Below are 23800 nucleotides of genomic sequence, written 5' to 3'. Positions count from 1 at the left end.
AAATTTTTTTTTCTGTGTGAAAACAACCAAGTTCTTTCATTCAAGAGTCAATTTCTTAAGTTAAGAGAATTAAACTACTTAAAACAATAATTAAATTTTGAAGAAAAAATTTTCTTGACCCGAATCCAAAAATTTAAACTGATTTTGAGCAAAAGGATCTGCCTTTGAAATTATTGATCTGTATTTGAACTTTTAAAAACATTTTCATCTGTACTTGATCTACTATTTAAATTATTTATCTGTTTTAAGTCTAAACAACCTTTTAGTAAAATAATTAAGTAGCTATAAATATTTTATGCTGTTTCTAATTCAATGAGACTAAAAAGTTTGATCGGTTTTTAGTCTAGTTAATTTCCACTTGGACTTTATGTATTGTTTTCAAATTCAATATGAAATCTTATACTGTTTTTGATCTACAATTTTAATTCTAAATGTTCAAAGGCCAAAAGTCGACTAAGATGGCGACTTATAATTTTTTTGAATCTTAAGTATCTTATTAAAAATGATTACAAGTCGCATTTATTTGAAAAAATAAATTAAATTATAATATATTGATGCGCTCTCTTGTATTATGAACTGATCGTTGATCATAATCTTACATCTGTCATATTTATTTGTCATAGCTTAACATTTCATTGGCTATAAAAGTTTTGTATCTGCGAATATTAGTTGCAGTGATAACTGATAAATTTGTATTAACATACGTAAAATAGTTCTCATCGTTTCATTCGATCTAAATCTATAGTTTTATAATCATCGATATTAAAGACAATGTCAATACATCGAAAAGATTAAAATGTTGACAAGATGACAAGATTAATATTAAACTTTGTAATTTCACGCATCATTTAATGAGCGGTATTGACTATTTGGTAGTGCGAAGCATACCGTTTGATATACATTGCACCACGAAATAGTGAATAGTCACTTTAAGTTTCAGAGAATGAAAAGCCGTGCCCTGTAGAGGATCTTCGAGGACACTAATAAAACGATAATAAATAAATAAATATATATATTACTATTATTACGATTATTTTCATTATTATTATTATTATTATCGAATTCGTAAAAGGCGATCAAAAACCGACTAAAAATTATGGAACGTTTTGGTCTGTTTTTGACCTTGATGCGATCAAAACCAGCTAAATGATTGTGACAAAAAAATTCTGATTTTGGTCTTGAAACAATAAAAAACAATTTTATTATAACATTAAAAATTGTCGGGAATTGGTCTGAATTGAGAATAGTACGGGCTAAAACAGATTAAATTCTTATATAAAGTAGATACACATAATAAAATAAAATTGAATGAAAAATATTAAAAATTTTTATTTATCATCATTTTTTGACTAATTTCAAATTTTAATCAGAAATTAAATTTCATTTGGTAATTATGTCCGATGGCCACAATTCCCATCCTTCTGCAATGTCTGTAATTTGTATCTATGCTTTGCAAAAGTAAAAAACTTCAATGAATATGTATGAAATAACTTTAGTTCCAAGCAAACCGTTTATATTTAAATGTACAACATGTTAAAATGAAATGTATACAAAAAACTTAAAAAGTTCCATCACAATAGCCTTCATCTGACATTTTCAAAAGAAATGCAACAAAAAAAGGAAATTCTTTCTAAAGACCAGCTTTGACAAAATATATTCATCATGAAATTGACGAGGAGGAATAGAGCTGACCAGTGTAAAGCAATGTAACATCGGACATTGAGTAGCGAACCCTCTTAAACTTCAGTCGTCTTATCTCCCCTTGGTTTTCCATCCGAAAGGTATAGCAGCGTATTGTTGGTGAGTGCAACTTTCAAAATGACCTAGTTATCAATACTGATAAAAGAGGAATGAATCTTAAAAACAGCAAACACATAAGTGTTGTAGGTTATCGCAGTGAGACTATAAAATAGCTTGGTTTCCAATAGTACAAGAGGCGCATTATATTGTGGGTTGTCTCGGTCGAGGAACTTTGCTCTTGTGGGCAGCTGCTCGCGGAAGTGAACCAAAGGAAGTGAGATCGAGGGGTTGAGGGTGGTCATACCCCATTCTTTATGCAGAGTCACCCCACGACCAAAGATCGTTCACATTCTCTTGTGTTTACTCTACAAAGAGAAGGAGAGCAAGGTACTGAGACTGCTGATAGCATTCGTAGAGGCTTTTCGAAGTTGTCGACTACCTACGAGTACGATTCCGTGGCTCCCAAAGTTCGAGTTGTTGCTCGCACTGCGGACGTTGGACAATACGCTTGAATACCTCAACCCCTTTTGTAGTGTGTTGAGAAACATCAACCTCCACATCTAGCAGTGGCTTGGACGTCTGCTATTGTCTACTCGAGGCAGCTTTCAGTGAATCGTTTCGGGTCTTGCAAGATTTATTTCGTATATTTTCACTTGTTGTTTTAATGGAAGAAACGATAGCACACATACACTAAATGTCAAGAGCTGAGTGTCGGGCATGGACCTGAATCTGGGATGCGAGACGTGGGGTAAAGGCTGGAAGACTCTATGCTACAGTGTAGGAAACGCTGGGGCGTCAGGCTGATACTTGAGTGGACTCCAGTCCACTCTTTATACATTGGCCCGTACTTGCCTCCCTGCTTTCACCCTCAACTTTACTCTTTAATTCTCCGTCCACCACCTACCAGCATAACTTCCCCTGAGCCACCCCGGATACTTTAACGAGACTGTTGAGTTGATGGGATCCCGACTCGAGTACTGTGTATGAGAAAGCTACAAGATCGTAAAAAGAATATTCAAACTCCTTTTGTAGGATGAGCTTTTTCGCGTATCCACTGCCCACGGTCATTTCATAGCTTCATCAATTTTTTTCTTCTTTTGCCGACATGGCTGGTCTATTTTTTATTAGCTTTAGCTTTCTGTAGACATTTATAGACCTGTTGATTAATTTGTAATGTTTTTTAAATTCCCGCTAAGAAAATTGAAAATTTTCAAAAATCGGGATGTTATTGTTTTTATGTTATTGTTTTCCGAAAATCGAGTTTTCATCAGATCTTGACGTTTTGAGGTCCTAGAAAGCTTCCCTGACTATTCCCGCGATTTTGTCTGTATGTCTGTATGTATGTATGTATGTAAACCTCTCATAACTTTTGAACGGTTTGGCCGATTTGATCGTGGTTGGTGTCATTTGAAAGGGCTTGACCAAACACAGATTTTGAATACAATTTGGACCGATTCCGACCGGTAGATTTTGAGGAATCTTAAAAAAACTACGAAAAAAAATTTTTTCAAATCAAGTTTTTTTTTAATAACTTTTAAACGGCTCGATCGATCAATTTCAAAAACTAATCAGCTCTTAACATCAAAAAAACCACGTCGATCGCCACCAAGCCGGTCAAAATCGGTTGATTCGTTCATGAGTTATCGTTGACGAAAGAAATCGAATAAAACCGAAACTTCCGGTCTTATTAATTTGTGTTTAGAAATATATCATAGAATTTGAAAAACTGCGTCGAATGCTGCCAACCGCGTGAAAATCGGTTCATTCGTTCAAAAGTTATTGCGGTTTGAAAATTAAAAAAAATAGTGTTTTATTAAACTTCTATCAGACTTTTGAGCTAGAAGAGCTCAAAACTACATCAAAATTATATTTTTGAGCTCTTTGAGTTCAAAAACGTAATAAGCGCAATTTTGAGCGCTCAATTGCAGGAATGGCCTTCAGGATCAACCGTTTTCCTAATTTTTTAACTGGTTTCTCAAATAATTGAGAATTTTTTTGATTTTAATCAAATTTTGGAAAATTGTATTCTGGTCTAGAAGCATAAGATTTCAGGTAAATTTTGATACGACGTATTAGAATGGCAGTATCAATATAATATAAAAAAAATTCGGTAAGTTTTATAACAATACCCTTGACATTATTTTTTCTTAAAAAATGTAACAAAAACCTCAATGAAATTCTTTTAAACCAACTTTAATAAAATATATTCATGGCAGAATTGATGAAGAGAAATAATGCTTTCTGACCGATGTCAAGCAATGTAACATCGGACATTGAGCAGCCAACCCTCCTAAGGTTAACTCTGTCATCTTATCCACCCTTAAACTTTTTCTTCCCGAAGTTATCTATAGCATCCAGTATTGTCCCCAAATCACCAAGTGATTTGGTCTTAAAGACACAAGGGAACCCTCCCATTTGAATTACCCCGATCGCTATCAAAATTTATTCACACAAAAAGTATCAAGCGTCAGTTGTAAATATTCAACAACCCTCTTTTTCCCAAAAAAAAAGGCTACCATCCACGTGAAAATAATTCAACGGCATTTGGTTCTCAAGCAACCCTTTTTCTTAATTTTTTTTTCCTTAAAAACTTTATCTTAATGAAAGTCCATAAATAAAGCGCCTAATGTTCTAAAGGGCGATCCTTGGTTCTGGGCGACACCCCGTCTGAGCCTCCTTAAGACTCATCTTGATGTGTCCTAGGCACACGATTAAAAACGCCTCAAGATAAAACAACACTACTTTCGATTCTTTTCCTTTACATTAACTCCCCTAGGTGTAAGTAGGAAGAAGGAGAAAGGGATAAAAAGCCCAGGGGCTGATCTTCGATGGATTTGAATAAAGGGTTGAAAAAAATCCTGTACGACTCCATTAAAGTTTAATGAAATACGAAAATTAAAACGAGATAAATTTACAATCTGAAGTGATCGCTTTGCTAAATTAATACTTTGCTTTTATTGGAGGGAAAAACGGAGCTAGTTCTTGTATAATAAAGCTATGAGAATATATTGCCAAGAAATCGATTATGGAATAGAGTAGACGTGAACGGGATGTGAGTTTAAGGTCTGTTTAAGTAACACGAGGGTTGAAGGTGGCTAGCTGCTGGTGGACGACAGTTTTAGGGGTGTAAGATCTTTTGACCTCGGACCACGACCTCCATTTATACTCTATTACCACCACATTAGTCTCCAACGACGGGATTTATGACTCAAACTCTCAAGTACTGAATGCATTAGGAAACTAAGTTTGATAAATTCCAAATATGTTTTCAAAAACAAAAAGAGATCAATCTTGACCTTCAAAGTGACCTGAGCTCGAATGGATAGAGGGATTAATGGATAAACATTTCGTTGGGCTGGAAAAACTTGTGATAGAAGATTAATAGTTAGTTAAATGTCTCTCATCACGAAAACAAATGATTTTTCAACAGAGCAATTTATGAGTGACAGATAAAAATATTTGTAAATGCATACAATATTATACGGAGCAGTATAATATCGAATGGTGGGTTGCGGTGGGTGAATTGAACATATGAGATTGGTAGGGGATTATAGAATTGATAAGGTTCAGCGGTGTGTCACCCGGATGACAGATCGTCATTGGTTCCTGTTTGTGTTGTTGGATACCATTGAAAGCGGGTGCGAATATAGGCTGCGATTCTGTGGCATGTCACATGTCGATCGATGGTTAACGTCACGAGCCACCACGTACAACAAATGTCGTTGGTTGTGTCCAGTAACTACCTACCAGTGACTAATCATTCGCACAATAATTACACGTGTAATTGAGTTTGTTTTATTGTCACCATCCATTGTTTTTAATCTGCTCCTTTAACTGCTCTACAATTAATCAATATGATGTGTGTTATTATCCTGGTATTGATCAAAGACCTATCGCATGGATTAAGGCCCGGAAAGATTATAATTTACGATAGGGTAATAAACAGATCACATATGAGACTGGATCCCAAGTCCAAATTGTTATTAATTCACATCTTAATAATGACCACGTCATAGGCGTCACCGTATCTCAGAACCTTGCCGAGCAAAATTAGTCGCGATGACAAATTACGTTGGATATTGTACACGTGTGCAATAGATCTACTAATGCTCTATAGTATCTCCGTCTCAGTTTAACAGTATCTATCTGTGTATCTAGATGTTTCGAGGAATGCTTTTGCTCGGTGAATTCGCTTGTACATAGAGCATTGCATTGTATCAAGGGTTCAGGATTCGGTTCTGTTGCCTCCTCCTCATCTAAACGCATAATGATGCTTTGCTACCGGGATATCAATAGTTACGAGGGTAAGTCAGTGGACATTCAAGACATTGAATTAGATGCTAGGGAAAAAAAAGTTTGGAAAATCCAAATGAGCATGCCTTAAGCGCTCATATCATACACAAATTATTTAGATTCAATGTTTACATTACGATTTGTTAAATTTTTCATAAAGATTTTTATACTTTTTTTTATTCGCTTTTTTTGTTTGAATTTTCCCGCGAGTAGTGTTATCTCCTCTGTAGGTCGAGCTAAAAAAAATCTCAACAGATGATACAGATAAAACAGTTAGTAATTATACCATCATATATGTATAGTTTCTGTTTGTTTATAGTTACTTCAATCCTATTTTATGAAAAATAATACATACTAGAATTCAAATTTGCGCGCGCAAGCGCGCGCCTTACTATAGCGTTTGCATATATTTTCATGCTTATGATATATTCAACCAATCACGTTACGAATAGTTTGCGGACACATATATTTACATATTTTTCATCTAAATTAAAGAATAGATGGCCGCCGAAATCGCAGAAAAAGTCACCGAACTGACAGTCGAAAAAAATTAACTGTATTGAAACGGAATTATTTTGATACGCAATTTTCACAAGGGTTTCGGCAAATTTCCTAAGAAATAAAACAAAAAAAATTAAATCGTGAAAATGATTTTTGACAAAGTTATGGTGTTATCAAGCCCATTGCTCCTGTGAATACCACGCTCTCATTCATTTAATTCGTCAGAAAAACGAGTTTTTCCTGAGAAATCTTATTTAATCGATAAAAACATTTTTTAACGTATTCCGTAGTTATTATTATTTATCTCAATATGCTTTTTATACTTAATTTTTTTCGTTTAAATTATGAAAATCACGTTTTAATCGAAATCATGATTTTTAGGCGAGAGTAGAGCATACCTGCGTGCTTCGCGCTTAAGGCATGCAATAGAGTGTCAATAATAGGTGCTTTTACCTTAAGTAAAATTTGGACGTTGTTTCTTGAATGCTTTGATCATATAATAAAATTATATGGAGAGCATTAAATAGCAATATAGGTAACGAATTCCACCGATAAATAAATTAGTATTCGCGATCAAATATAAACAGTTAATCCATGAGAATAGAGATTCCCATATGACGATGATACGTGTGATGATGGTGTTACAAAGAGGGATCAAGGCGGTAACAAGTGCAACGGATCACAGAGCGTCACCAGCGTCACGGGCCAAATCAAAAGGGGATTCAAGTGAAAGTGAGAGGATGAATGCGTGGCGGAAATTTGCTAGCAGTGACAGCAGTAGCTGTGTGTCGCCAGTGGGTGAGTGCAAGTGTATATACGAATAGGAATAAACACGAGCGAGTTACCAGCGGTGAGAGTAACTGAACCAGTAGTTGAGCAGTGGCATCGCACCCCCGATCTATATAGATTCATACACCCTTTCCCCGATACAACAGCACTAGCAGCAACAGAGATTCAAACTCATCCCAATCCCATTCAACGCACTCCGTTTCGGGCGGTCAACCCCTGCGCGTGATGCAACACTGACCACACATCAATTCACTGCAAATGGACATCAATACTCGTAATTAATACATCGCGCCTTACTCCTACCTTCTCTCACCCACTTCTCTATTGCACACTTCCGCAACACTAACTCCCAACACGCATACCTTTTCGCATATGCATGGATTTACCCGTCAAAATGTTCCCGTGCATTACCATCCCCAAAGTATTAATAACCGTTACTATTTTTCAACGGATGTATTACCTGATTTTTCAAGGGGTTAGAATTTAGATTTTAGGGTGGAGAAATGAATTTTTTTTTTTGCTTTAAAAATTTCTCAAGTCAATGGTAAAAGTTTTATAAAAAATTTTACGTCATTGCGTCATAAAATTTTACGTTAAAAATTTTTGTGTTGAATATTTAATACTTTTATGTGTAAATTTAACATTTATTGTGTTAAATTAACACAAAAAAGAGTCAAATATTTAACACAAAATTTTTTACTGTGTGTGAAAATTATGAAAATTAACTTAGCCGACATCTAAAATTTTTTATAATTTTTTTTATTGAAAAAATAAATACAAAAAAGATAAAAATAAATTTTTATTCGTAAAAAAATTATAAGTGCAATTTTTTAAAATTCAATTTAGTTATATTTTAATAATTTTAAAAAACCAAAAAATTATTAACGAATCTTTTCATATACTTCAAAATATTTTATTTTTTAATTCAACTAGATTTTTAAAGTCCAAAAAAATTTTTAGATTGAAGAAAAAAATTTTTTTTTGCATGTCTTTATAAACAAAAATTATCTTTATAAATTATTTGCATTAATTATATAACATTATAATAACGTTCATTGTAAAATACCAAATTCTATAAAAGCTCATAATTATTTTCTACATTTTTAAATATTAATAACGTTAATTTATTCAGTGAATTTAATTATTATCACGTATTTCAGTTATAGAGTTATAAAAACTGTAAAAAGATAATTACTAATTTTGCTTTTTATTTTAATTAAATATTTGTTTACAGTTAACAAATATTTATGATCCTATTTACTCTTCTGAAAAATCAATTATAAAATAATATTAATCCAAAAATAAAACTATAAAAATGGAATTGATAATCAATCAAAAAAGCAGACAATCATCGAAACATCAAGATAGCCAGAGCCTCCCGAGACCGAGGATTAGAATTGGACGGTAAGATTTATGACGTTTATGGGCCAAGGTCTCCCGGTTCCCGGTCTTTAGCCGCTTATTAGCATGCGGTATATCACAAGACAAGGCCCGTGCTAATAATTAGATAGATAGGAGATATATGCGCAACAACGGTAACATAGTCTGTGTTACAAGCAAGCTAGAGAAACACAAAACGGATGAGGTGGACATCGACGAGGCTATCTGAATCAGAGTCACCCTTCCCATCACGTTGGTTTCTGGGCTCGCCTACTGAGTTCTATGCAAATGATGACGTCACAATGCCGTACTGATACAGAGATAGTCTGCATATTCCTGGTTGGTGTCTCCTAGTCGCTCTAATACCAATGAAACTTATCCTCAACCACACGCGATCAACACTAATCTGCTTCACTACCACTAATTTCAGTATCTTTGTTCCTACATCCGACCCTTCACGATGGTTTCTGATTATAACTAAACATAATCAGGGCTCTTGCTGACCACATTCGATACATACCGATTACCCTCAATGACCGCCGTCTTCAATTGGAATTTTCGGAGGATGCTAATAGGGAAACGGCTAAGATTTACTGCTTGTTAAATATCCATTTTAATTGGTAATTATTATTCATGCAACGATTTGGCAATTTTAATTTTAATTATCGATGATTGCATGAAAAATTACATCTAAATTGTGATATTGGGTTTATGTTCATTATTCTTGTCCAACTGACTTATATTAATGCTGTACTACTTATTTCTTGAAGAGTTTCCCCTGATTTCTAACAGATAGCGCCACATGTATCTCTTTAGAGATACTTTATTGCTATTCTGATAGATAAATTTTAAGACTTTTTTAAGACGCTAAAAAAAAAAATTTTGAGGGCAGATTTTTGAAATTTGGTTCTTGGATTTTTTATAAAAATAAGACGATATCACAGCGGCAGCTACGGAAAAATTATTATAGAGTTTTAAAATAGTCTTAAAATAATCCAAAAATCGTCTTAAAAAAATCTTAAAATAGTTTTGAAGTTTTAAAAACATTTTTTGAAACTATTTTAAGATGAGCTAATAGCGTCAGAGCTCCAGAACATTGAAACAGAGCGTCTTAAAAAAGTCTTAAAATTATCCAATAATAAGTTTTCAACAATTTCAAATTCAATTTAAAAAGAATGTACTCAAAAATGTAGCGGTTAAATTTGACAATTTGAAAAATGTGAAAATTCTGCTCTCAGAATTTTTTTGGCGTCGTAAAAAATTTTTAAAATAGTCTTGGTTTGGGTTTAGTCACGTTTAAGATCTTAAACAAACGACAATTTTAAGACAATTTTTTTTTACACGGATAGATCTTGAAGAAATTTTAAAGTAATAAAAATTATTGATAATTTTGCATTAGTCAGTTGAAATAATTAATATAAATTCAACTGTAATAAAAGATCTGTCAAGAATAGGGTCTATCGGTTCGTTTATTTAAAACACGTGAAAAAAGCACTGAAGAAGGTAATCAGACTGACTGTCAATAGTATAACCACTGGTTAAAAAAATGAATTAAAAAATGAAATATTTAAAAAAATTTTTTTAAGTATAAAAAGTATGAAAAAATAAAAAATCCTTTAAATTTTAATTGAATCAATTATACAGTAGTTAATATATCTATTAAGCCTAAGTAAAACAGACATTCATCAATAGGATTATTTAAATATTTGACTCCCCAACATCACTCTCCAGTGTGTTAGACACCAGGAACAATTAATTAAATTGTACATACATATGTACGTTACAATTACATAAAATATGATTGACGCGATCTCGACGTTAAATCCGACGATTAATAGCGATTTCTCAGTCAGCAAGTTCGATGAATAGTAGGTGGAATACTCAACATTAAATCTACCACTTTAGGTACATCCATATAGACACACATTGATACATACTTATACATAAGCTAGACTAGACATACATGCACACATGGATAACGTATGGATCCCGCATTTCATCGGCCACCAACGGTGATATCGAATGTCACTCGCAGGATCCGTCATTTCGTCGGAATACCGTATTCGACCGCACGTCATTGCGGTAAGATCTCTAACTCTCTATACATTTAGTGTCTGTCCTACTGTCTGTCTCTGATTTTCTACAGCGTCTACCCTTCCTTCCCGGCCCCTGCTCCAGCTAGACCCCATCCTCTCATTTCGCTCCCCATCTCTACCTGATATTCCATATGCTGAGTATGTACGCGTACACGCAAAACAGACATCCTCACCTCAACGAGCGAGAAATCTTGACGTATCAACCAATTAGTTCAAAATTTACCATATGATATTCTGGCCATTGATTTTCAAACACTAATTAATCTATCAATCACTCGAGATTAGAGATTAAGTTTTTATTTTTTTTTTTTTTTCACTTTTCAAAATTATTTTTAAAAATTTTTAAACTTTGCAGATACACAGAAAAAAAAATATCGCTCTCAGAGAAATATTGTAATGCTAAAGTAACTATCCCCACTCAGCCAACTGTTAGAGAGTTACTAGAGCCATCTAGTAGATCGCTCTGGCAGCAATACAGTAGTTGGTTAAAATAGCTAAACCGGTGCGCTGAGAGAGCCATACGGGATTGCTGTCAGGGGTAAATGCCTCGTTCAAGTCTCAGATTCTGCGCGCAGTCTTGTTTGTTGACATATTTTATAACCTCCAAAATTAATATAATTATTTACTAGCAACCTGTAATTTATATGCGACTGTCGAGAGTTATGGATTATGATTAAAAAAAACTTTGGCTTATTAATTTTTTGTTCTTTCCAATAGAGATATTAATAGTTTGGGTAGTTTTTAAGAAAAGTTGAAAATAATTAGTGCAATGACAGGATCAAATTCGAATAATTTAATGAAAAATGTAGTGGAGCAAATTTATAGATCCAACAAATTATTTAAAACTTCTCTAAAAAATTTCTTAAAAAATTGACCATCAAGAAATATATAAAACTTTGAAAATTCTTAAATTCTTGTGACAATTTTTTTTTTTAAATGGTCCATGAAAAATAAATAAGTATTATCAAAAACTTGTTAATTTAATATGTAATCTATTTAATAATTTTTAATTACTTATTCTTTTTTATTTATCCGTATAATTTTTCAATAATAATTAATAAAAGATTGAATCGATAGAATAATAAAATTTTTTGTTATTAATTATAAAATATTAAATATTTAAATCGTTTTGTCTGGTAAGAGGGCGCTGTAAGAAAAATGTTGGTTAGCGATTCTAGTCAACTAACAGATTACTTCAGTAGCCCTACAGTAGTGCTCTTGTAGGAATACACATTGCTACAGTAAGAATCTAATAAATGGCTTCAGTAACAATTTTTTTTTTAAAGTCTCCATTATATTAACAATAATCATTTCAACTATTTATCTTAATTTAAAAATTTTTCAAATAGTAATGAGAAAAATAGTTCCTCCCGTAATTATTTTATCTAAAATTCTTTGAAGCGTGTGGATAGTACGAAAAAAGCTAGGAAATAATAAAGAGGGTAATAAATATCAAACAATGTTACAATAAAATCTAGCTGGCTCTAAAAATTAAAAGACTGGTGACTGTTGGATGAGGAAAGGAGTATAAAGTACTGAAAAATAAATATATATATAGCCTCCATAAGTAGTAGGATGAGTGAAAGAGTGGATAGAGGGGTTAAAGTACAGAAGGTTTTGTTGCGTCGGGTGGACAGTGATAAAATATTCAAGGGGCGCTCGGGGGTAATATTTTACGTAGGAAATCGGTCGGTTGATTTTTATAATACTGGTCAAATATAGCGTAGGGAGAGAAAACGACGAACGTTAGGGGCGACGGGGGTCGGTCCATACTCTGTTGCTACAGTAAATGTATATAGAACGTCTGGCGTCGCACAAAGGGCCGTGGCATAACAAATAGATGTATAAAGGGTCAATAAAGCCAGAGAAGAAGAGACTCGCTCCAAGTGGTGTGAGGCTCAAATAAAAAGAGATGAAATATATATGGCATTACGGAGCAAGTGAAATGATAGAAAAAAAAAAGGAAAAAAAATTAAGGGTCTCGAGAGGCACCAGCTATACTGATACTATACTATGGCCTGAGAGGGAGTACAGTATAAATCTGAATTCCCGAACGCGAGCTACTACCGGGAGCTTTCTGTCTCCGTTTTGCTACTGAGTTCAAGATTAAGATAAAGATCCGCCCGTTAAGTTGTACGGCATATTGATATAATAAAATTTTTTTTGCTAGTTTTTAAATTGTACCCAAATATGGAGAGATTTTCTACATGCTTCTTTACTTTGTCCGTTGTTTGTATTTATGATCAGGATTATTGTGATTTATTGCTATAATAGCAAATCGTGTCGTTGTTGCTCTCTCAGATCATTTATTGGAGTTACTTATGCTAATTTTAGTGACTTTTTTTAAGAACCTATTCTTAACTTTTTAAGACACAAAAAAAAATTCTGAGATGAGATTTTTGAAATTTGGTTCTCGAATTTTTTATGAAAATAAGGCGACATCACAGCGACAGCTCTGGACAATTATTGTAGAGAGTCTTAAAGTAGTCTTAAAATAATCTAAAAATCGTCTTAAAAAAATCTTAAAATAGTCTTGAAGTTTTAAAAACATTTTTTGAGACTATAGCGTCTTAAAAAGTCTTAAAATCGTCTTAAAAAGTATTTTCTTAGCATTGAAGGCAATTGAATAAATCTAAATAATCTTTTATTTTTTTATTTTTTTATTTTTTTTTAACCATATGACAAAAAATACGCCCTGATACTTGATCAGACTTTTCTATGCCCATAAATAGCGAGTGTATTATATTTATTACCCAATCTAGTTCAGTTTGCACTCAGCGTCAATTAATCACTGGCTACCCCTAAATACAATATCCACACATATAAACATCTCTTAGCCCACCTCCAAATAGAAATGCACACTCAAGAACACGTGGTGATAATCAATGATCAACCTAATTTAGCGTGATTGATCACATCGATGATAACGATGCTCAGAGGCATCTCAAGCTTCAGCTCATCACCTCCTCTATGTCTATCCATTCTACGACTATATGTTCGCATCTATATTCAACATAATAACCAACAACCGCCGGAACCACCAAATTCTGCTTGAAAGACCATCATTACACGCTTCCTGGGTATTGGCATTCCCATATATCAATAAGCACTTGAATTTATCGATTTATTGCCGCTAATTTTCAACAATCTTAGTTTTCGTCAATTTTCCTTATTCCTCATCTTCGCAATTGATAATCAAAATTTTTGTTATCACAAAATTAATTTAATTTTGTATTTGTTTATGGTGAAAAATACCATTACTCCACATTATATTTTATAAGGTACACGGAATAAAAAATATCGTTACTGAAGCCATCTATTAGATACCTACTCGTAGATTCTTACTGTAGCAATGTGTATTTCTACAAGAGCACTACTCTAGGGCTACTGGAGTGATCTGTTAGTTGGCTAGAATCGCTAACCAACATTTTTCTTACAGCGCCCTCTTACCAGACAAAACGATTTAAATATTAAAATATTTAATATTTTATATTTAATAACAAAAAATTTTATTATTCTATCGATTCAATCTTTTATTAATTGTTATTGAAAAATTATACGGATAAATAAAAAAGAATAAGTAATTAAAAATTATTAAATAGATTACATATTAAATTAACAAGTTTTTGATAATACTTATTTATTTTTCATGGACCATTTAAAAAAAAAAAATTGTCACATGAATTTAAGAATTTTCAAAGTTTTATATATTTTTTGATGGTCAATTTTTTAAGAAATTTTTTGGAGGAGTTTTAAATAATTTGTTGGCTCTATAAATTTGCTCCACCACATTTTTCATTAAATTATTCGGATTTGATCCTGTCATTGCACTAATTATTTTCAACTTTATTTAAAAACTACCCAAACTATTAATATCTCTATTGGAAAGAACAAAAAATTAATAAGCCAAAGTTTTTTTTTTAATCATAATCCATAACTCTCGACAGTCGCATATGAATTACAGGTTGCTAGTAAATAATTATATTAATTTTGGAGGTTATAAAATATGTCAACAAACATTACTGCGCACAGAATCTGAGACTTGAACGAGGCATTTACCCCTGACAGCAATCCCGTATGGCTCTCCCAGCGCACCGGTTTAGCTATTTTAGCCAACTACTGTATTGCTGCCAGAGCGATCTACTAGATGGCTCTCTAGTAACTCTCTAACAGTTGGTTGAGTGGGGATAGCTACTATAGCATTACAATATTGCTCTGAGAGCGATATTTTTTCTCCGTGTAAGTAAAAAAAAAAAAGTCCTAGCAAAATCTGAGAAAAGAATGAAATATAAGGCAATTTGAAAAGCAAACCTCAAAAAGGATACAGATTTCGCTCGGTAAGACACATTAACAAAGATATCATTTATGGTTTAAGTTGCACAGTTGGTAACGCAAGTGGGCGCAAATAAAATAAGTATATGGGGTGTAGAGGGCGGGCAAGCAGGTAGTGGCCAGTTTGAAGGGGTTCGAGTCTTTGTTGCGGTCAGACGTGGTCTGAAACGACGAGGTCACAAAAGGTTTGTCGGTATGGCAAGTTTCAATGGAAAGAGGCTGCGTGGAATGAGCGGTACGCCGGGGATGGACGAGGTGGGGGTGGGAGAATGGAAAAGAGGGTGAAAAATTTTCTATGTTATATGGCATGTTTTCGCAAATGTAGATGCGGTTCTCAAGCCCAGCCCCTTATGAAATTATTTCTACCCTCCGGGTGCTGTCCCACATCCTTTTTCTCGGGCTCACCGCTCTCCATCTCCCTCTTTCTCTTATCGAGTATTTATATATATATATATATTAAACTCTCAACTTTGTCTAGATTGTGGAACACGGAAAAGAAAAAGACTAAAAAATAAATAATAAAATACATAAAAATGCTGCAAGAATTATTAGAAAAATTAATTATTTTACTCGGTCTTTTAATTAATTTTACAATTACTGCCTTTTCTTTTCTCCGAAAGCCCTCTTTCTGCTCTGTCTCTGCTTTGCTCCGTGCCTTTTACTCCTTTTTATTTTTTATGCCTTTTATTATCTTTTTTTAAACGCGAATAACACGGTGTACTAACCCCTTTCTCACTATCCGCTCGAGGTTATAGCTCCTCACTTCCCGAGTGTCTTCTTAATTTTTTTGATGGGATTGTTGGATGGCAAAGGCACGGACAGTCAGACTGACCTTTCAAAAGACTTAAAAGAGTATAACTAAAATTAGTTTTTTTTTCTCTTTTTGTTATTTAAATCAAAGAGATCGCCGGATATAGAAAACAATGATTAATTAAGAGGATCCTGGCTCAACAGTCACCATTGATAGAGACAAATTAATATTATTCTTTCGCTTTGACGGTATTTGTTTTAGTTAACTCTTTCGAGGGACGAAGGAAACAATGAAACAGGCTTTATTAGGTTTTGAAAGAAATTTTTTTAAAGCTCAGCTTTTTGTAAGTAATATTATTTCTCGAAGAATTATTATAGTGAATCAATTCTTGAATAAAAACGTAGACTCGAAAAAAAAAAAAAATGTTTTCAAGTATCGGAAAAATTTCAAATCATTTGTGAACCCAAATTCGTATAAAAGAAGTCAATAGATGCAATTTTTAACTTCCCAGAAAAAAGCAAATAGTAAATGCAACATGATGCAGTCTTGGTAAATAAACATGATGAAATCATGCTGCTGAAACATGATTGTCATGTAACGGAACATGGCAAATCATGTGGCTGCAACATGATTTCATCATGTTAATTTAACAAGACTGCATGATGTTGCATTGATTATTTATTTTGTTCCATATACTAAAAATAAAAAAAGCAAACAATTCTTCTAACAAATCATCCCCGTACTAATGAATTTTTCGCCAATCGTGAAAAATAAATCTACTTTATCAGAAATATTCCTCTTAGATAGCAGAAATTAATTACAATCGTCCCAGATCAATAGTCACGTATTTATGACAGATCACGTACCTCAAGTGAATGGTATCTTAGCCCGAAAAAAGAAACATCAACAGACGATCTATCAATTCAGTGACATTTCAGCAATAATAGAATGACATTTCACGTGGTATAACAAAGAAGATAAATGAATTTAGGATTCCCTTGTATCCACGATCTTCCTCTGCTGCCACCTCCTCTTGTCTTTTCATTCATATCCCGCTCGCTAAATTCATTTTGACAGATTCGCTACATTAAATTGATCGTCTGCTATCTAAGAGTACGCGGAAACTATAGAAAAAAAGAGAATTACTCTCAACCGCAATGACATTTCTGATAAATAATCTAACATTAACCATCAGCAGTACCAGAGCATGAATTATTGATTATTTTTATCAATAATTGGCAATATTACAGCTAATTCCGTCGTTTTTCGCATCGAAGAGTCTGGGGGTGGTTCGGGAATCGGCAAACAAAAGTTATTTTATTAAAAATTCCCGTTGGGAATAAATATGTTCGAGGGCTTAAGAAGGAAAGAGGGAGAAAGGGGTGAGGATGCCAGAAAGGGATGAAGAAGAATATGAGGGGAATGATATGCGCGCAGTACGATGTAGGTTGTCTTGTGACGATGCTCCGCTCGAGATTGGAAATTTGGAATAGAACTTGGAATGATGTAGGGCGTACTATTTCGTATGACACTTCTGAATGAGCTTTCGTGTATTAGAATAGCCTGGAATGAGAGTAGGCGATAGTTACATGTAAGTGTTAGGATTTCTAGACACGAATGGATACACTCGCGAATGATGCGACTTTGTATTCGCACATTCAACTTCCAAATCATATGCAACAGAGGGTATTCCGTTATTATACACAGGAAATTCTAATTCTCGGGGTAGATTGACATGTTAGACGATAGTCTGATATTCTCAATCTTTATCTACTTCGGAGGTAAGGAGTTATTCGGAGGGAAGGAAAGAGTGTGGGTTTATGTTCAAGATTAAGGGTTTGCTGAGTATATTATGTGTCATATAATTTACTTTTAAATCTGATTTTTTATTTCTATACTAAGGTAAAGTACCCAGTTGTTGAACAGGTTTTAAAGTAAACGTATTTGACACTATACAAAAAAAAAAAGGTTCACTTTAACCAAGAAAATATTTTATTTATTTATTTATTAATTTATTTAATTATTTATTCAATTAATTATTCATTTATTTATTAATCAATTGATTAATTTATTAATTAATTTATTTACTTCTGGATATAACTTCTACAGAGTTGTATTACACTTGTGCATAGAAACCAGAAAAAATACAATAAATAAAAAATACAAAAAAAAATTTCTTGCGCCGAGAAAATTTTAAGGAAAACAAAAATTATTTTGGAGCAAGAAGAAATTTTCTTGGCTCAAGAAACTTTGACTTCATTCAAAAAATTTTTAATGATTCAAACTAAATAATTTTACTGATTTATTTAGTTTGAATTTTTACTAGTGGTTTAACGAAGTTGTCATATGTTTTTCTTCCTAATTATTTTCTTGAGCGAAAAAAAAATTTTTTTTCAACACAAGAAATTTCACTTATTACATCGAATATTTACTACAAATACACTGTAAAAAATTTTGTGTTAAATCTTTAACACTTTTATGTATAAATTTAACATTTATTGTGTTAAATTAACACAAAAAATTGTTAAATATTTAAAACAAAATTTTTTAACGCATTGACGCAAGATTTTTTATCATGTCCTTAATTATGTAATCAGAAAAAAAATAATCTGTATTATAATATTGATTGTGATGTATATTTAAAATAATCTAAAATAATAATGAATGCGTCCTAGTAACATTCCGAGGGATGGCGTTCTCAGTGCTCTTGAATACGAGTTTCCTTTTTATATATGTCAATAGAGGACGTCGCTAGGTCAATTTTCCGATTTTAAACTAGATTGGTTACATTGAATCAAGCCAAAGCCATTTTCTTTCTATTTTCTTCAAAAAAAATTGGAATAGAAAAATTAACTCGTTAAAGTTTCAAATTGCAGCGTCTTAGTTTATAAAAAAATTTTTTACTTCATCAATTTACATCAAAGCGTTGATATTCCAGGAATTAAATAAAAAAATGAATAAAAAAATTATTTGTATAAATTTCTTCAACTTAAAAAAAAAAAACTTTTTTTTTAAAAAAAATTTTTTGGGGTTTTCTAGTTTGTCTCTTTTCTAATGCAAGCTTTTTATTTTTGGAATTCACCAATAAGAAAAAAATTTTTTTAAATGAGAAAAAAATTTTTCTCTTTTTTTAAAATTAAAAAAAATTAAGTCTCAACGTCTAAAAAGTTGACTTAAGTATTTTTATTCATAAATATTGAATATCAATCTCGACATCTAAAAAAAATAATACCGTCTATTTTTTATATAAATTTATCATTAATTCTATTGCACACAGTATAACCGTTTACAATTGATATGAAATACACGAGTTAAAGTGGATCGGTCCCTCAATACTCTCGGGAAAGTAAAATGAAATAAAATAAAAAAGGAAACCGATAAATCACTTGTGTGGCCTGCGGGAGGTTTCTACGTACGCGTGTCCATAAAAGTTCGCTCGAAAAAATAAAATAAAACTGATAAAAGTTGAGAGATTTGTGTACTTGTAAACTTAGAGTCCTCTATCGCAAACGATTGGGTGGATCAACTCGTATACATATATACCCCATAAAATCCCTCGACCGTTTAAACTGTATCCTTTAAGGCCTGAAAAAATACTCTACGGTCAATAGATAGCAACACCCTTTTTTATTTCACTCTCGATTTATATCAATGTCAACAGTTTGCTGGGCGATTAGAAAATTAGTCTTCTCAAATGAGTACACACTGAGTTTTTTAAATTTTTCTGTGAAATCTTGGAAAAATATCAAAATACATCATTGAAAATATTTAATTTCAAAATTTTGAATTTTTTATTCAAAATATGAATAATAATTATAATTTATTAATTTTTTTTTAATTAATATTATAATTATTAATTTTTTGACAAATGCATCAATTTAATTTTTTTTATTGAATCTTTCAAAATTAATAATAAAAAAAAATTTAATTTAAACATTGTTAGTACGAGTACTTAAACACAGTCTGTGTAATAATTAAAAGATAATTTGTAATTGATTTACTTGTATAATATGAATTGTAAATTATTCTTTGGACTAATCGTATTGTTAATTAATTTCGTTTGGTAATAAATAATGAAATAATGTTTGTAGTAGCTAATATACTAAAAAATAATTACTCATAAGAGTCACGAGGGAAAGGGTTATTTCCAAAAAAAATTCTACTTTAAGCAGACAAAAAAAAATTAGAAAATATGATTTATTTTTTTGGAGATGTTGATGGTTGTGGAAGAGGTCACAGGCGTTGGGAAAGACATCGCCCTTCTTATGTGTAGCGGTGGTTATTCGGTATTTCATCATCTTCAGGTTTGATTTCTATTTTTTTAAATAGTTCTAATTAAAAATTTTATCATAAATCTATTCTAAACGCTGTCACAGATAAGGTACCTTAAATAATAATACATAATTAAAAGATACTGGTGATAAAAAGTTCAAATTACCTTCGGCAAATTTTTTTTTTTTTTTAATCAATCATAAATTAAAATACAGAATAATTATTAATAAATTGCAATTTTTCTATTTAAAATAATTTTATTCAAATTTTCCAGCCAGTTCTTCAAATTCACAAAATTCAGAAACTTCAAAATCACCTCAACACCATAATTCGGAATATTATGCATCGACACACTGTGAACCATATGTACCTACCGTAATTTACAGGGAAGAAAATTGGAAGCTATCTGATAAAATTTCCACTAACGGAAACGATTCGAAACCTTTATTTTGGTCAATATTTAAACCATCTTCTAATTCAAGCGGAACAACTTATACTCCGTCATTAGAAGACAGCAATAAGAAAAAATTAAGCCCACCTGAATCAATAACAGAGAGATATATTCTTCAGGGTATCATTAACAAAATTAATGGATTAAATTTCAGTACTTTAGACAAAGATCTAGATGAAGTTATTAAATTAGTAACAGGAGCAAAGGAAAAGGATTCAAATAAAAGTACAGAGAATTTTTTATAATTTGTATGAAAATATGTGTACAAAAGTATTTATGATAATTTGAATTAAGAAAAAATTACTTCGACCAAGAATAGAATTACAAGAAAAATTTTGTTCTCCAATCAAGAAATTTTTCTTTTTTTGTAAATGATCCATAGAAAAAAATTTTAAACATAATTTATAATATTGTAAATTATATTACAAAGGTATTAAATAAAACACAAATTAAAGAATTTCACATTGATCACCTCTAACTAAAATTGTATCTTTTTTTTTATTCTCTAAATAATTTTTGCGCTACTTGAAAATTGAAAATATACATTTAAAATTTTTCTTTTAAATAACTATCATTTATCCCTTCTAACTCTTTAAATTTCGAGTCTAACCCCATCATTTGGATAGAATCTTTGAGTGAATTTAGAGTCTTTGCCATATCATCATGCATGGCCTTGAAAAACCCAGTATCATCATCATTTGTAGCCGGAAGAACTGTCGTAGTAATGCTTACTTTCTTAGGTTTCTTATTTTTAGAAAATTCCTATAAGTACTCTTCTAGTTCAGCAGCCATCTGAACACTACGTCGTTGAGCCTCTTTAAAAGCATCTGATTCAAAGTAAGAAGGTTCAGTTGACTCATCATTAGAACCGTGGGCATGATTATTATTGTCATCGTGGTTGGTATGATGATAAGGGCGGCCGGATCTTGTGTTGTCTAGAGATTCTAAGTTACTGTGAGAGCCAGAGCTTGAGCCGGAATCGGAATGCGATGATCCTGAATCAGATGATCCTGATGATGATGATGATGATGATGATGATGATGATGATGATGATGATCCTGATGTGGATGAACCAGAGTGAGATCCACCGTGAGAATGACTTCCACTAGAATGACCATGATCATGACCGTGACCGTGACCTCCACGTCCTTTTCCACTACAATCGTTGACTGAAAAAATTACAACAATAATACACGGAAAAAAATTTCTGGGAAAATTTACGATACAATTATTGTAAGGCTGGACTATAATTTCATTAGTATTGATTTCTAAAGTCAAATATTTTAGAAGAAAATTTACTATTTATTCATAAAATTTTACAATAAATTTAAAAACAAAAAATATACTTACTTGATAGAAGTAATAAAACTAAAAATGCCAGAGATAATTTACAATTCATACTTATTAACTGATTTTGTAAATAAAAAGAGAATAATAATTTTAATATAGCTTCAGATTAAAGAACTTGAAAACAACTAAAATCTGAGCTATCATTACATACATATTTATAGGGATATGACGACGAATGGCAAATAGACATAATGTTATTATCCACACTTTATATAAATAATCGGGAGGTCAATATTTAAGTCAACGATAACATCAAGATCTCAGTAGTTTGATTCATTTTAGATTATCATTGCAATAAAGCGGGCTGGTATCATCGTCAAGTGTTGTTAATGCGTTTACAATGTAGATTTGTGTGAATAAAAAAATGAATGAAACTTTTTTTTAATTTTTATTCTATTACATTAACAATTAATTTGTTTAAAGACATTAAAAATCACTCTCAAAGTAGCTAAATAAAAAATATTGATTCAATATATTACCGTCCCGTGGATGAATAAGTATTTATTTAATAAATTAATTCGAGAAATCGTAAGCGTAGGATATAAATAAGGAGTAAGTAAAGACCAAAGATTTGCTTTTCCGATCTAACTTAAACCACAGACACGATCATGAGGGAGGAGATGACTTTCAGCGCACGAATGATCAAAGTGGGTCGTAAAAAGAAATGAAAGTTCTCAACCCCAATGTACACGTTAATCGCAAAAGCATACTCTTTTTATGAATTCCTACGATTCAATTTAAACTCATCCATGCGGATAACTTTAACAGCTTAATCTGATAATCAATCAATTTGTATATTTATTCAGATTTAAAAATAACAAGTTTGAAGTAAGCTCACCAATTTGTGAGCAAAAATTGCAAGTTCTGGCTAAAAAAAAATTTCATTTTTTTTTAGCCAGACGATCAATAATTCATTAATTTTAAATGAGTAAATTAGAGTTGCGGTAACAAAAGAATGAAATTACCTTAACAGCAATATCCATTGTGTTATTGGGCTGTTGGACAGAGGACAGGGACAAATAGATCTTGTGGCAATTGGTCGAGTGAGAGAGAAAACGATAGTACGTAAACGATAGTGTATACCAAAGGCCAGTTAAACTGTTCGGAAACTCCAGAGCTATCCAATTAACCGGGAGAGCCTTAGGATCCGTTTTCGGATACTGATGGTCCGTGGGGTTAAGGGCCAAGTCTATATTCTGGACTACATATTTAACACTACATAAATTCGAACCGAAGATTTAATCTACTTATTTACAAATATCCCTAATAACTGATAAGATTATTAACCATTTCAATTTAATCTTATTGGGTAGTGATAAGGTAGTTAATAACTACTGAATTGTTTCATTTCTAATCAATTATATTCGTCGATTAATTTTTATACTAAAAAGTACTAATAAATAAAATACGCAAGCAATGAATTGATGATATCTCCATATCTTTTACCATAAAAACAATAAATTTTTTATAAGCTTCTCCGAAACGGTAGATGATATAAAAAGTATCCTTTTCTCGAGGAAATCCCTTGACAGGTTATTCCTGGCAGTGATGGTATAACTCAAATGGTATAGTTTCGTATCTACTTATTTTTATTTCGCAGTGGTAACTTTAATGAACGGAAATAATAGTTCGATCGCAATTAGTGGGAAACGACTATACGGTTGGTAATAAAAAGAAACTGCTACAAGGTTGTAAGTAAGTTTACCCAGGACATTAAACTAGTACGAAAAATTCTAACTGCCACTGACCGAAGACCAAACATCGTTGCCTACCGTTAATTGAACGCAACGCTCGTAACAATTTACCCTAGTGTATTGGTAGGGAGGATAGAAGGGGAATGGGATG

General features: G+C 32.1%; 1 protein-coding gene across 1 annotated transcript; it reads right to left on the bottom strand.

Annotated features, from left to right (window-relative positions):
- Positions 1–20951: 20951 nt before the first annotated feature.
- LOC141532319 (uncharacterized) lies at positions 20952–22037 on the bottom strand. The gene is made up of 2 exons (XM_074250610.1): positions 21956–22037; positions 20952–21774 (listed from the first exon to the last, which is right to left on the bottom strand). The coding sequence occupies exons 1-2, from the start codon at positions 22002–22004 to the stop codon at positions 21368–21370; spliced, it is 456 nt and encodes a 151-aa protein (XP_074106711.1). The 5' UTR covers positions 22005–22037; the 3' UTR covers positions 20952–21367.
- Positions 22038–23800: the final 1763 nt, after the last annotated feature.

Source organism: Cotesia typhae, unplaced genomic scaffold (genome assembly GCF_013202065.1).
Source record: "Cotesia typhae breed Kobodo isofemale line unplaced genomic scaffold, CoteBio_Ctyphae contig_59, whole genome shotgun sequence".
Classification (NCBI taxonomy): Eukaryota; Metazoa; Arthropoda; class Insecta; order Hymenoptera; family Braconidae; genus Cotesia; species Cotesia typhae.
The sequence above is the reverse complement of the archived record's forward strand: the minus strand, read 5'-3'. Positions and strand labels throughout refer to the sequence as shown.